This window comes from Pseudochaenichthys georgianus, chromosome 4, assembly GCF_902827115.2.
Source record: "Pseudochaenichthys georgianus chromosome 4, fPseGeo1.2, whole genome shotgun sequence".
Lineage (NCBI taxonomy): Eukaryota > Metazoa > Chordata > Actinopteri > Perciformes > Channichthyidae > Pseudochaenichthys > Pseudochaenichthys georgianus.
Genome location: NC_047506.1, coordinates 9574740 through 9588022, shown reverse-complemented (window position 1 = coordinate 9588022; position 13283 = coordinate 9574740). Strand labels below are relative to the sequence as shown.

The following is a 13283-nucleotide window of genomic DNA, read 5'->3' as shown; positions in this document are numbered from 1 at the left end:
CGAAACATTTCCTCCCGCTGCAGGAGCTGCAGGCCGCCAGCAGCCGGCAGTGCTGCCCTGTTTACATCCACTGCTGGGGGAAGGCATTGCGATACATGCAAGATTCATTATGCCAAATTAGAGGATGAGCATATACCCTTAGCTACCCAACATAGCACTTAGATGTGTATGATGTGCAATTTTTACGTCTCAAAATGTATGTATGTGACCTTTTCAGCATGATTGCTTTAGTATTATTTTATATCTGATCCGTTTATTTCTGTCATTGTGCTTGTGTTTAATTGTAAGGCTAAGTCTATTACTATTTTAATGTCTCATTTGTTAAGTCTGTAAATGTGTATACGATGCCTGTTTTTTTTTAAATGTATCTCAGTATTGTATTTTTACGTTTAAGACCCTAAGTACCTTATTGTACATGACAGGGTCCCAGTATTCTCTTCCTTGAGTCTTTGTGTTGAGAAACTCTGTAACAGTGGCCTAAACATTTACTATTTATTTACTTTTATCTACAAGGAAAAAAAATGAAAATCCTGCTTTTCCTTTTAAAAATATCACAAAGATAAACCTTGCATCCCGCTTGGATAAACCCACAGCGGCTCAGTTAGTTAACAATACAAAGGAAAACATAGGTACTGTGATTTATGTGATTGTAACTACAGGCTTACAGTATGCGTCATACATAAAATATTACAAAAATACTGACCGAATAAATTGCCAACACAAGTCCAGTAACTTAAGTTTGTTATGAATTGTTATAGAAGGAGCAAGACTAACAAAGAAATGAGACAGACTCTGCAGGAGAAATCCCTTCAGGCGACTTCGCTCCAGTAATTCCGTCATCCATACCGCTCTGCAACAACTCAAACAGCAGCTTGGACAAATGCTGGAACTGATTGTATTTTTAAAAAAAGCATTTAACCTTGTAATACAACTCTGATCAAATACACACTCAATACCACACTCCACTCAAAGATAAACAGTCACACAATCTTCAACAGAACAATGAGCATGGAGCAGATGTGTGGAGTAAAAAAGGGTAGAGTGTTTATTGGTTCTCAGTCTTCACAGCAGGCAGCGCATCACTCAGCAAGGAGGTCACAGCGCCGCCACAGTCATGACACGGGCAGACAGAGACAGACACACACAGAGCCAGGTAAAGGTCAAAGGTCATTACACATTACCCTTTTTGATGACGTCCTTGGTAAACAGTGAATGATGCCTGTCCAAATTCACATCGACTCCACTCCTCCACCAAGTCAGAGGACAAACGTATAGCATAACCACTCAACACACTTCCTGTCAGAAATCTTCATGTCAACTGTTAAACATTTTTCATGAATATTAAAAGAATAAATTCAAAAGGCAGATTCACTCAAATACAGTTAATACAGGGAATATTGTGCATTTGTTGACAGTATGATCAATTTAAGGGAAACAACAAAAACTCACCACAGAAAGTGGATTTTTTTTCCAAGCATCAAGTTTCTCTAATAACCACACATTGAATTTTCCACTCGCATCCCAAGATAGACCATCGTGGAGTCATTATGTTAGCAGTGATTGGCCATGAAATCTAAGTAGTGAGTCAGCTAAAACCGCAAAACATCCCAAAATGAAACATGCGTTTCCATTATTTTGACCATAGACTACATAAATGATAATACAAAATAAAACTGTGTAAACTCGGGTTACAGTGAGGAAAAAACTCACAGAAGCGCTCAACATGATCTAGGTCATTCTTGCAGGAAAGATTGTTTAACCCAAATTGATTGAAATAATCCTTCCAAGATGCTCCCCCCAAAATCTGGTTATGTATGTAACTCTGGAATTCACACTATCTCAATTAACATCAGATAAAGCAAATATACATGAAGGGAAGTGTGATGAGATGTTGACTGTCTACATCTGGTTTGGTTTTAACGAGCTCCTCCTGCTTTTTTTTAGCCTCAATTGGTGTTTAACCGCACTAATCTGTCAATAGTTCGCAAATGGCAGCCGGTTAAGCTCCACCATCTATATATATATACACACACAGGTACACCATCTCTAAATCCTCTAAACTCTGCTTCACCCATTTCATTTACAGACCCTTTGTGTCCTCCATGGTGCTTCAGCTCTGTGATTTTGTCACGTATGCAGCTCAAAGCTCTCTCCCAGGCCACAGTGGACACAGATAAGTACCATTTTCCACTTCTTTCAGAACACAAACCAGCGTGGAGTTGTGGCACACAGAGGATTAGGTAGCTGTAACGCCCCAGCAGTGAACGACAGAATTATGTCTTAGAAAAATAGAGAAGTGAACACAGGCACACAAATGCATACACATATTAAATATGCCCGTCTTTGGCTTACTCATTCACTCATCCACAGGTTCATCCTCGGCCATCTTTTCTTTACTTAATTTACAAAGGACTTAACATCTCTTTATGGGCATTAAGCTGTCTTTGATTCAGCTTGTTTTTGTCTGTTCGACCGTAAAGAGTGAATTGTTGACTTGTATATGGTGCTAAGGACAGTTTTAATGCATCCGTGTGCCTCTATTGACTGAAGAAGACTAACTAATGTTCATTAGGGTGCTGCGAGTATGTTCACCTCTCCATCCTGTAACCCCTTGTCAACGACCTGAAACACTGAGCTAAATATACCCCATGATAGGTGGGACATTTGTTTTTTCTACATACTGTAATACTACTGTTTGTACAGTTCACGTGGAGCATTGAAGGGATTGTGATTTTGGGCAAAGGATTGTGTAAACATACATTGTAAACAGCCATTTTAAAAAAAGGGTTAGAATTTGATGAATTTTAGAGGGCGATAAGCTTCCCATCATTGTCATATCCATCCTACCGATCATGTCTGTATGTCCATCGAATAACAGACGGCAACAGTCTCATCACTAGGCACTAATCATAACCATGGTGCATATTCCAAATCAGATGTAACACAGTAAGGGCATAACATTGAGCCGGGTCCTGGTTATAAGACTAAGGGGCAAAACAAAAAGACATCAAATAAAATTCACATGTACATAAAATATATGTTCAAAATGACAGATCCAAAAGGGGAGAAAAACACAAAAAATGTAACATTCAAATGTAACAGACAAAGCTAAATTGCTGTGCGGTCATCTACTACACGGTAATACTGTGAACTGCACAATCCCTCCCAAAAAACAAACTAACAACACAAAACAATATTAACAAACAAGACTTAAAGTAGACTCTGTATGGCTCCAGGTAGCTTTGAATGTCTGCTCCAGACCGGAGGCTCGGACCATACCAAGCAACAAGAAGATGATCAGAGGGGATAAAATGATGAGTCTTTAGTTGCCGTCCGTCTGTCTGTCTGTCTGTCTGTCTGTCTCTGTCTGTCTGTCTGTCTGTCTGTCTGTCTCTGTCTGTCTGTCTGTCTGTCTGTCTCTGTCTGTCTGTCTGTCTGTCTGTCTGTCTCTGTCTCTGTCTGTCTGTCTCTGTCTGTCTCTGTCTGTCTGTCTCTCTTGGGCTCTTTCACAGTTTCAAGTCTTTAGTGTTTAGTATGTGTGTGAGTCTGGTCAACCAAGCGTCGCAGACAACACTGGAGAACATGAAATACATGTTTGTAAAAAGGGTTACACCAACACGCCTTAGCTTAGATTCTGGGCTCATCGTACCTTTGTGGAACATAGACAAGATTCCTGTAACTTATGCAAATTTGCCATTTATACCCAACCCTGCAGAATATACAGAACACTTAACGAGTATATGAGAAAAAGGTGGGGGGGGGGTGTTCTGTAATAAAACCTAGAAACATTCAGAAAGTGTGGGGATTGCTTTTGCTCGGATCGATTGCGAATCAGAGCCCTTACGTTTTTACTTCGACGTGATCTAATAGGCTGTGTGTGAGAGAGTGTGAGTAAAGGTGGTTAATAAGCCTGTGACTCCAAGCCAACACAAGTGAATGAAGAGAACAACAATTTAAAGTGTGAACCGAGTAGGTAAAAAAGCCTTCTCAAACCCTCCAAAGTCCAACGGGTTAGTCCGATGTGAGTGTTGTGATTGTGGGTCCAGCCGATTAAAAACGCGGGAATCTTGCATTCGAGCATGGCGGGGACACAAAACAAAAGGAAACCTCCTTTAAAAAAAACAAAACGGAGGAGCGGATTATTTCTGTCCATCCGAGGACAATCCATCTGTGGGAGAGGAGAGGAGGAGTCGAGCGGCTCCACTGAGGTGCTGGACAACAAAAGACACACACACACACACACACACACACACACACACACACACACACACACACACACACACACACACACACACACACACACACACACACACACACACACACACACACACACACACACACACCACACACACACACACACACACACACACACACACACACACACACACACACACACACACACACACACACACACACCACACACACACACACACACACACACACACACACACACACACACACACACACACACACACACACACACACACACACACACAATCCTCCTCCTCCTCCTCCTCCTCCTCCTCTTCCTTTCTTCCTCCTTCCCTCACTTTGCTCAGTCACACTCCTCAGGATCCGTCACTCGAAGGACATCAGATTGGCTGGCACCTGGGAAGAAGGCGAGGTGGGTAAAAATATAGGCAATTTACATTTTTTTATTATTATTTGATTTGCAACAACAAAGACACAGGAATTACACACAGATAGGAAGAGGGGGATGGACACAGGTAAACAAATATATAATCTTGAGATGGAGGGATACATTTTGGTTGTGTAAATACACTGAACACAAATATAAATGCAACACTTTTGTTTTTGCACCCATTTTTCATGAGATGAACTCAAAGATCTAAAACATTTTCTATATACACATAATAACCATTTCTCTCAAATATTGTTCAAAAATCTGAACAAATCTGTGATAGTGAGCACTTCTCCTTTGCCGAGATAATCCATCCCACCTCACAGGTGTGGCATATCAAGATGTTGATTAGACAGCATGATTATTGCACAGGTGTGCCTTAGGCTGGCCACAATAAAAGGCCACTCTAAAATGTTCAGTTTTATCACACAGCACAATGCCACATATGTCGCAAGTTTTGAGGGAGTGTGCAATTGGCATGCTGACAGCAAGAATGTCCACCAGAGCTGTTGCCCGTGAATTGAATGTTCATTTCTCTACCATAAGCCGTCTCCAAAGGCGTTTCAGAGAATTTGGCAGTACATCCAACCGGCCTCACAACCGCAGAGCACGTGTAACCACACCAGCCCAGGACCTCCACATCCAGCATGTTCACCTCCAAGATCGTCTGAGACCAGCCACTCTGACAGCTGCTGCAACAATCGGTTTGCATAACCAAAGAATTTCTGCACAAACTGTCAGAAACCGTCTCAGGGAAGCTCATCTGCATGCTCGTCGTCCTCATCGGGGTCTCGACCTGACTCCGGTTCGTCGTCGTATCCAACTTGAGTGGGCAAATGCTCACATTGGATGGCGTCTGGTACGTTGGAGAGGTGTTCTCTTCACGGATGAATCTCGGTTTTCACTGTTCAGGGCAGGTGGCAGACAGCGTGTGTGGCGTCGTGTGGGTGAGCGGTTTTCTGATGTCAATGTTGTGAATCGAGTGGCCCATGGTGGTGGTGGGGTTATGGTATGGGCAGGCGTATGTTATGGACGACGAACACAGGTGCATTTTATTGATGGCATTGTGAATGCACAGAGATATCGTGACGAGATCCTGAGGCCCATTGTTGTGCCATTCATCCACGACCATCACCTCATGTTGCAGCATGATAATGCACGGCCCCATGTTGCAAGGATCTGTACACAATTCCTGGAGGCTGAAAACATCCCAGTTCTTGCATGGACAGCATACTCACCGGACATGTCACCCATTGAGCATGTTTGGGCTGCTCTGGATTGGCGTATACGACAGTGTGTTCCAGTTCCTGCCAATATCCAGCAACTTCGCACAGCCATTGAAGAGGAGTGGACCAACATTCCACAGGCCACAATCAACAACCTGATCAACTCTATGCGAAGGAGATGTGTGAGGCAAATGGTGGTCACACCAGATACTGACTGGTTTTCGGACCCCCCCAATAAAGCAAAACTGCACGTTTCAGAGTGGCCTTTTATTGTGGCCAGCCTAAGGCACACCTGTGCAATAATCATGCTGTCTAATCAGCATCTTGATATGCCACACCTGTGAGGTGGGATGGATTATCTCGGCAAAGGAGAAGTGCTCACTATCACAGATTTATTCAGATTTGTGAACAATATTTGAGATAAATGGTTATTTTGTGTGTATAGAAAATGTTTTAGATCTTTGAGTTCATCTCGTGAAAAATGGGAGCAAAAACAAAAGTGTTGCATTTATATTTTTGTTCAGTGTAAATAAAAATGAATGAATGAATGAGGGGAGACAGAAATGTCAATAAATCACCATGTATGATTGTTTCCACTTGTCGGCTATTAATGACTGTTTAGTTTGCAACTCAAGTGATTTTAAACGTTTTTAATACTTTTTAGTAAGTGGTTTAAGTGTATTTCTTTGTGTGTGCGTCTCCATACCTGTTGCCTGTTGCTCTGACAGGCAGCACTCAGATGTTTGAACCACAGCAAAGCGTTCATTCGGTTCCCTGCTTGGTACTTGTAGGTGTTACCTAGGCAACGGAGAAAAAACAGTGTGAGATGCCAGGACTTTCCTCTCCACCTGGAAAGATGGCTGAAGCCTCACTTTGACTCGCCCGCTTGGTACAGTTTAAACAAAGTCACACAGTGGAAAAGTGCAGGATAGCGGCAACTGGAGTGTGTGTGTGTGTGTGTGTGTGTGTGTGTGTGTGTGTGTGTGTGTGTGTGTGTGTGTGTGTGTGTGTGTGTGCGTGTGTGTGTCTCACCATGCTCAGAGTCTGTCAGCAAGAAGACATCAGGATGCTCTGGATCGTCCGCCATCATGGCCATTAGACCCACGATACACACGCTCTTACTGGACGTCGACTTGAACTGAAAAAAAAACCACAATTCATTGTTTTTCTCTCATGAACTCTGTTTACATCACCTAAGAAGACGGCATGTTCTTAGGTAAATCACACAAAACACAGGTGTGAGTGAAGCGTCTGGATCTCGCCTGCGTGTGCGCTCCACAAGGTTCTCATTAGCCTGTGAGTGGACCGCAGTGATGTCATTGGTTTCATTATTCAATGAGTGCTACCATGTGTCAGTCCCCTCGCTGTGCCAGACCCCCTCCCAGACCACTCATTTAGGTTCTCTTCCAGGTCTTATCGTCCTGTTCTGAATCCATGCTCTCCTCTGAGCTTCTGGTCAGTTTCACTTTATGTTCCTGCTTAACTGATGCAGTCCAAACACTGACACACAGCCAGATCTGACTTTCTTTACAATGAGTAAGTGATGGCTATCATGTGTTTTTTGGGGAAATGTGGTACATTGACTCTCACTTAACTTAACAACTGCAGTAGTGTTTAGTTATTGTCCTCACCTCTACAAATACTTTTTTTTTTTATCCCCTGCAGAAATGTATGGCAAGAATGTGCCATACGGATGGATTTGTGTGAATTAGGGTTGCAACTGATGAATTATTTTTCATTAATTCCACAATGATTTTCTAGATGAAGTGATAATTATCTTTTGGTTATAAAATGTTGGGTTTTAGCAGTCCAAAACCCAAAATATTCAGATTTTTGGCTACAAAAGAGAGAAAGAAATATACATATTTGAGAGGCTGAAAACCACTTATTATAATTATTTTCAGGAAAAGTCACACTGTCATGCAATTCATCTAATCGTTGCAGCTCTAGTGTGAATACTTACATGTTTTCTTTCTGTGGCCTTCAGGGACTTGGCAGTGTAGTAGTAGAGCTGGGTCCCACAGAGAGCGACCCAGTATTTGGTCCATGACGCCACCTGGAGGTACAAAAGGGACGTGAAGTCAGTCAATGAAACGTAAACAGTATGGTGGACTGAATGTGCTATCAGATTCTTATACAGACTAAACTGTATTGTATGTTATTTTGGGGAATTTCAATATGGTTCTGTGCTGAATCACTTACTCACAAAACTTTTACCGGGACTGAAAAAAGACGACATAGGAAAAGGCAGTAAATAATCACTGAGGAAGATTGTAGGGTTTGAGAACTAGCATTATTTATTGCCTATGCTTCGTTGGATGACCGGAGAATAGGTGTGCAAAAGTACACCTTGTTCCATAAACACTGAAAGCTTTAAAAACTATTACAAAAATAATATAGGGGGGAGTCATGATATGAGGGAAAAGCATTTGAAAAATAAAAAAGAGACTTAGTGAACCTGCAAAGGAATAGTCCCCGAATCCAGAGCCAGATTTGAAATCTAGACATCATGTCAACTATATGTTTGACAGTTTTAAGTTGTTTCAACAGCGTAAAGAGCTACAGATTTGATTCCAGTCAAAACAGAATCATCTCAGTGCAAATATAAAAATGGCTTATGAGACACAAAGCAAACAAAATCAGTGGTGTAAGATCCAGCACGCTCAAAGAGAGGGAGCAGTACAGAGTGTGTGAGGAGCAGAAACAGAGATGTTGTGCAGGTTAAAGAGTCTCCGAGGTCCTATCTGCAGACAGCTTTTCCTGCCCATCTGCTCCCGTGTAGTCGGTGTGTAGGTATAGGTGTGTTCACAGCACACATGTGTATATGCATGTATGAACGTGTGTGTGGGATCTCACCGTTGGTTTCTTGCCCTCTTTGAGCACAGTCTTCCGTCTCAACACCCCCTGCACTGTGACTGCTCCGGGGTAAAGGTGAACAGCGAGCTCCTCTGACTCCGCTGAGCTACAACAGAACAAAGACACGTTACAAGCTATACACACAGGCACACAAAAGACTACATGCATGTTTTCATGCACGCACTCACACTGGATCAAAATCAGAGATGAATTACTAGTAAAGGCAGACACAATCTGCAAAGCCACCTTAAACTCTGCTTCACGAAACTACATTTCTAAACCTACATCAACTGTTTTGTGTTGTTTCCATAAAACAGAATTTCACAGCTATAAATCTTAACGCTATGAGCAGAGAGGAGCAGAGGAAGGCAAGGTGGTGTGCAGATTGTGTCCGTCTGGAGGATCAGAGCAGGAAGCCCAGTGCAGGAGCCCAGTGAAGCCTGGTGGAAAGAGAAACAGAGGCAGAGGGAGACCCATCTCTAACCACATATGCAACGTCCATGAGAATTGGCTTTAATAATCCTGAAGAGTCTGTTCCTGTCTCTCTGGTGAATGAGGATGTCGTGGTTTGTGTCCAGTAACACATGGAGCTCCGTGTGACTGTGGAAACTCATTTTGAGCTCCAGTCTGTGAAATATCTTTTAAACTTATCACAAGAAGAAGTCCAGGTTGACCATAGGCTCTCAGTGTGTGTGTGTGTGTGTGAGAGAGGCAGACGTGCAAGAAATGTAAGAAATCAAAAGATGGATTATAGATTGATGGGAAGCAGCAAGAAGATGTAAAATCATGACCCGCACAGATCCTTGGCCCTCCACCTGATTCATGATTTCACCAACTCACTCACACGTGTCCCACCACTACACACACTCTAAGCACCAGCACACAGCGGCCCCTAGCAGGGGCTGAGGGCCGTGAAGTGAAGATAAGAGAGGGTTTGGTTGAGCTCAGGTTGGTTCAGGTCGGGATGTGTGTACCTGCTGGGCCTCAGGACTCCTCTGTAGGTGATGCGGGCCACACGGGTCACTGGGCCCAGAGAGTGATAGAACCGAGTCCTGTTCAGAATAGGATAAGACAGGATAGAATAGGGGGCACGGGACACTGTTAGGGCTATGAGGGTCTTTTGTTTTTGTTTTTTGCCTTGAATGCATGGGTTAGGGCTGGATGGAGGGGCGGTCATTTGGTTAGAGGAGGTATTGATGAATATGTGTTTACAGGCTTATTCAACAGTTTTCAGAAATGTTTATTTGGAAAGACGGTTCAGATGATTTTCAGAGCCAGATCATTCTTCAAATAGCGAGTGTGGCTCCAGACATTTGGCACAGAGGGACTATTGTTTAGGGGATTGAACCGTTTAGTTTTTAAAACTTTCAGGCTGCCGCAGTAGCATCGGAGAGCAGCGGTGGAGGGTTGAGGCATGAAAGCCCTGGCTGCAAGGCTGAAAGCGAGGCGGCACGCGGCGAGTTTTTATTGACGATCGTTTTGCATAGCTATGTCTTGAGGGCAGAGCAAGGAAGATTATACAATCACATCAGGGATGGGCGTATTTTCTGATCTGAACATGTGGATGTGATGAAAAAACACTGCACACACAGACGTTGTAACCTTACCTCTCAAAAGCCGGCCAAGAAACCTCTTCACTGAGCTCAGAGCCCTCACTGCTCCCTGTGTGCAGATACAAAACATTCACAACAATTATGTAACATGTCACAGAACATATAAACCTTGCAACATGGTAAAAGGTTCATACGTGTTTGTCTTACCAAGTGAAATACCACTGGAGAGAGTTGAGCTCTCTGCATGTACTCTGGTGGGACTGTGGCTCTCCATCACACTATCGTCCAACAGGTGGCGAGACCCAGCGTTGGGGAACGTAGCACTTTTAAACTCTACTGTATTCATCTTATGGATAAAACTATGTGGGTAGAGAACACGGAAGAAAAAAGGAGGAAGTAAATATGAATGCTTTAGAACTTGTTTTTGTAGAATCTGTGTGGTTCACAGGGCATCATCTTTCGTTATGATCTACTATAGCAGGGGTTCTCAAAGTGAATTGTGAATTGTGAATTGTTGTTATGGAAACAGAGGGGTTTTAGGTTGCCACAAGGCTGTTGATGGTCTTATTATAGGCTACATCCATTGGTTGGTTGGTTTTGTGGCACATTTGTAACGCTGTGCCAACTTGGGCAAGCACACAGGCAAACTTGAGGAGCGCACACAGGGTGGAGAGGTGGAGCGATGGAGAGAAAGGAGAGAGAGAGAGAGAGAGAGAGAGAGAGAGAGAGAGAGAGAGAGAGAGAGAGTGAGAGAGAGTGAGAGGGAGCGATTGAGCGAGGCAGAGCGTGTGCAGCAGTCTGCTTGCGCACAGAGCAGGAGTTTGTGAGAGAGCCGGCTTGAGTCAATTTCTCTTCAAAATATAATTGACTGCCTCCCTTGTCCCTGGCTGGCTTGCTAGTTTGTTGGCAACGTAACTGATGTCTTCTAATGTTCCTGCATCTGGCGCTGAGTTGCCATATTTCTTTCATGAACCACTTCCTGATATCCATTGTTGCAGATAAATATAAATGATAATAGCCAAACTAACCTAGCAAGAGTAAACTGACAGGCTGCTGTGCCGCATCTCACTCAAAAACACACACGACTCAACCCAGCAAAAAACCAGTCTCGCGCGCAGCCTTTCATTCAGAATTTCATAGCAAATTAAAAAATGATATTAAACTAATCTTTCAACATAGTTTAAAACAAAAATAAATATTAGGACAAAGCCCTACAAATAACAACAAACAAATCTTTGATGCACACAGGAATAAACGCAGATCATACTCTGGCTGCAGCCTTGATCGCCACTTGCTTTTGATCAAAGTCAATGCGGAAAACCCCCGCACTCACACAGGTAGGTGGAGGTGAAGGGAATGAGCACTTTTACAACCTTTTGTAAAGCCAAAAGTGGGCAAGTGTCACTTTACTCATCTTTTTCTCGTTATTTTTTGTCTCACGCTGCGCCTCCCCTGAAGCTCTCTGGCGCCCCCCAGGGGAGGCGCGTCTCAAACACTTAAAACCGCTGTACTATAGGATTGATGCATTATGACTTTAGTTTTTTAACCTAAAAATAACTTAAACTGACTTGTAGCCCAGGCTGTGGCACTTCCTGTGTCCGTAGGGCAGGAGGTTCCTGGGGGAGGGCGGCGTGGCTGGGACTTTGGTTCCTTCAGCTGCTATCGTACATTTACGGCCGCAGAGAGGAGATGCTGACGCTTCATGGCCTGTAGCTAGAAGAGGGAGGGAAGGACAAGTTTATTTACCGTGACGAAAGGAGAGAAAATAGTTGATAAACTCGTTTGATTCTTCATTTACGAGAAACTTACCGACGATATCCTCTTTGGTGGCATTTGCTCGTGGTGTGCTGGTGCCAGGCTCAATCTTTTGTGACAACCTAGATAAGAAACATTGATGAAACCATTACAGTGAATTCATCCTCATTGATTATGGAGAGAAGAGGGAAAGACAGATGAGAACTGTGAAAGTCAGCAAACCGCAAATTAGAGATGAATGGGCAACAGTGTGGTCCATCTGAGATCTTACTTGTAATTGTCGTCTTCTACAAACTTCTGCAGCTCTTCAATGTACCTGACTGAGTTCAGATACTTCTGTACATGAGTCAACAGTTGTACATCTGTAAGAGGAGAGAAAATGGAAAAACATTATAATACATATACAGAATGTTTTCATGATGTAAAAGTGTATAACTAATTACAGAGTTTTACTTCAAACTACCCCTGTATCCTGAGCACTGCTAAGTTTTACCAACAGTATTTATTTTCCCCTTTTGACCTTTTCCATGTAATAACACTTGAATGCTTACTATTCTACTAACACACAAAACAAAAGCTTTAGGGATACAGGCATGTCAAGGGATATTAATTGGTTTAATTGGTCAGGGCGGATAGTCCTGTAGAAAGAAAATACTTCCTACATGACATTTTTTACAAAAATCATGATTTCTAGAAAGAGACATTGCTGTTATTTTGGCCCTTTGAGAACCGCAAGCTGAGCGCAATCAAGTTCAATTATAATCAAGAAAAGGCCAAATCTCTACACTGGATATACCAAACATTCAGCGACTCAGACTAAACAATCTAGATTTATAAATATTACTTTGGATCAGAGAAAAAATATGTATCTTTGATTCTGGGGTGAGCTGTCACACTAAACCTGGGCTCTCTAGTTTTTGCACATTACCATCCAGTGATCGCGGCGGTGTAAAACCTACCGTAGGTAACGGATCTCTGCAGGTCCGATAGGATTCTGAGGATGTTGTTCATCAGGTTTGATCTCTGTTCGTTCTCCAGTATGCTTCCCGTGGAGGGATAGGCCGAGTCTACATATGTCAGATCGGACAGGTACATCCCTGAAATTAAGCAGCAGAAAAAGATGCTAGATGTTAAATCAAACCAGGAGAAACACACAGCTTTCCTCACATTTCCTCTCATATTTTGGAGAGTCAAGTGTCCCTGTGCAAGCCAAACGAGGACAGCGTCCATCTGTTAAGGGTGTTATTGGAA

The 13283-nt window shown here is 42.9% G+C and overlaps 1 protein-coding gene across 4 annotated transcripts in view; it reads right to left on the bottom strand.

Annotated features, from left to right (window-relative positions):
- Positions 1 to 4488: 4488 nt before the first annotated feature.
- The window catches only part of ralgps2 (Ral GEF with PH domain and SH3 binding motif 2), an 80905-nt gene continuing 72110 nt past the window's right edge, over positions 4489 to 13283 (bottom strand). For 3 of the 4 annotated variants that reach the window (XM_034081342.2, XM_034081343.2, XM_034081344.2), the window contains exons 10-21: positions 12992 to 13129; positions 12304 to 12394; positions 12087 to 12154; positions 11846 to 11990; positions 10485 to 10636; positions 10332 to 10386; positions 9699 to 9776; positions 8725 to 8830; positions 7832 to 7924; positions 6901 to 7006; positions 6575 to 6666; positions 4489 to 4608 (exon numbers count right to left, since the gene is read on the bottom strand). In XM_034081342.2, coding sequence (XP_033937233.1) covers positions 4579 to 4608; positions 6575 to 6666; positions 6901 to 7006; positions 7832 to 7924; positions 8725 to 8830; positions 9699 to 9776; positions 10332 to 10386; positions 10485 to 10636; positions 11846 to 11990; positions 12087 to 12154; positions 12304 to 12394; positions 12992 to 13129 — 1154 coding nt within the window. In that variant the 3' untranslated portion in view covers positions 4489 to 4578. The remainder of the gene's footprint in view (positions 4609 to 6574; positions 6667 to 6900; positions 7007 to 7831; positions 7925 to 8724; positions 8831 to 9698; positions 9777 to 10331; positions 10387 to 10484; positions 10637 to 11845; positions 11991 to 12086; positions 12155 to 12303; positions 12395 to 12991; positions 13130 to 13283) is intronic. The other variant, XM_034081345.2, reaches the window with a different exon arrangement.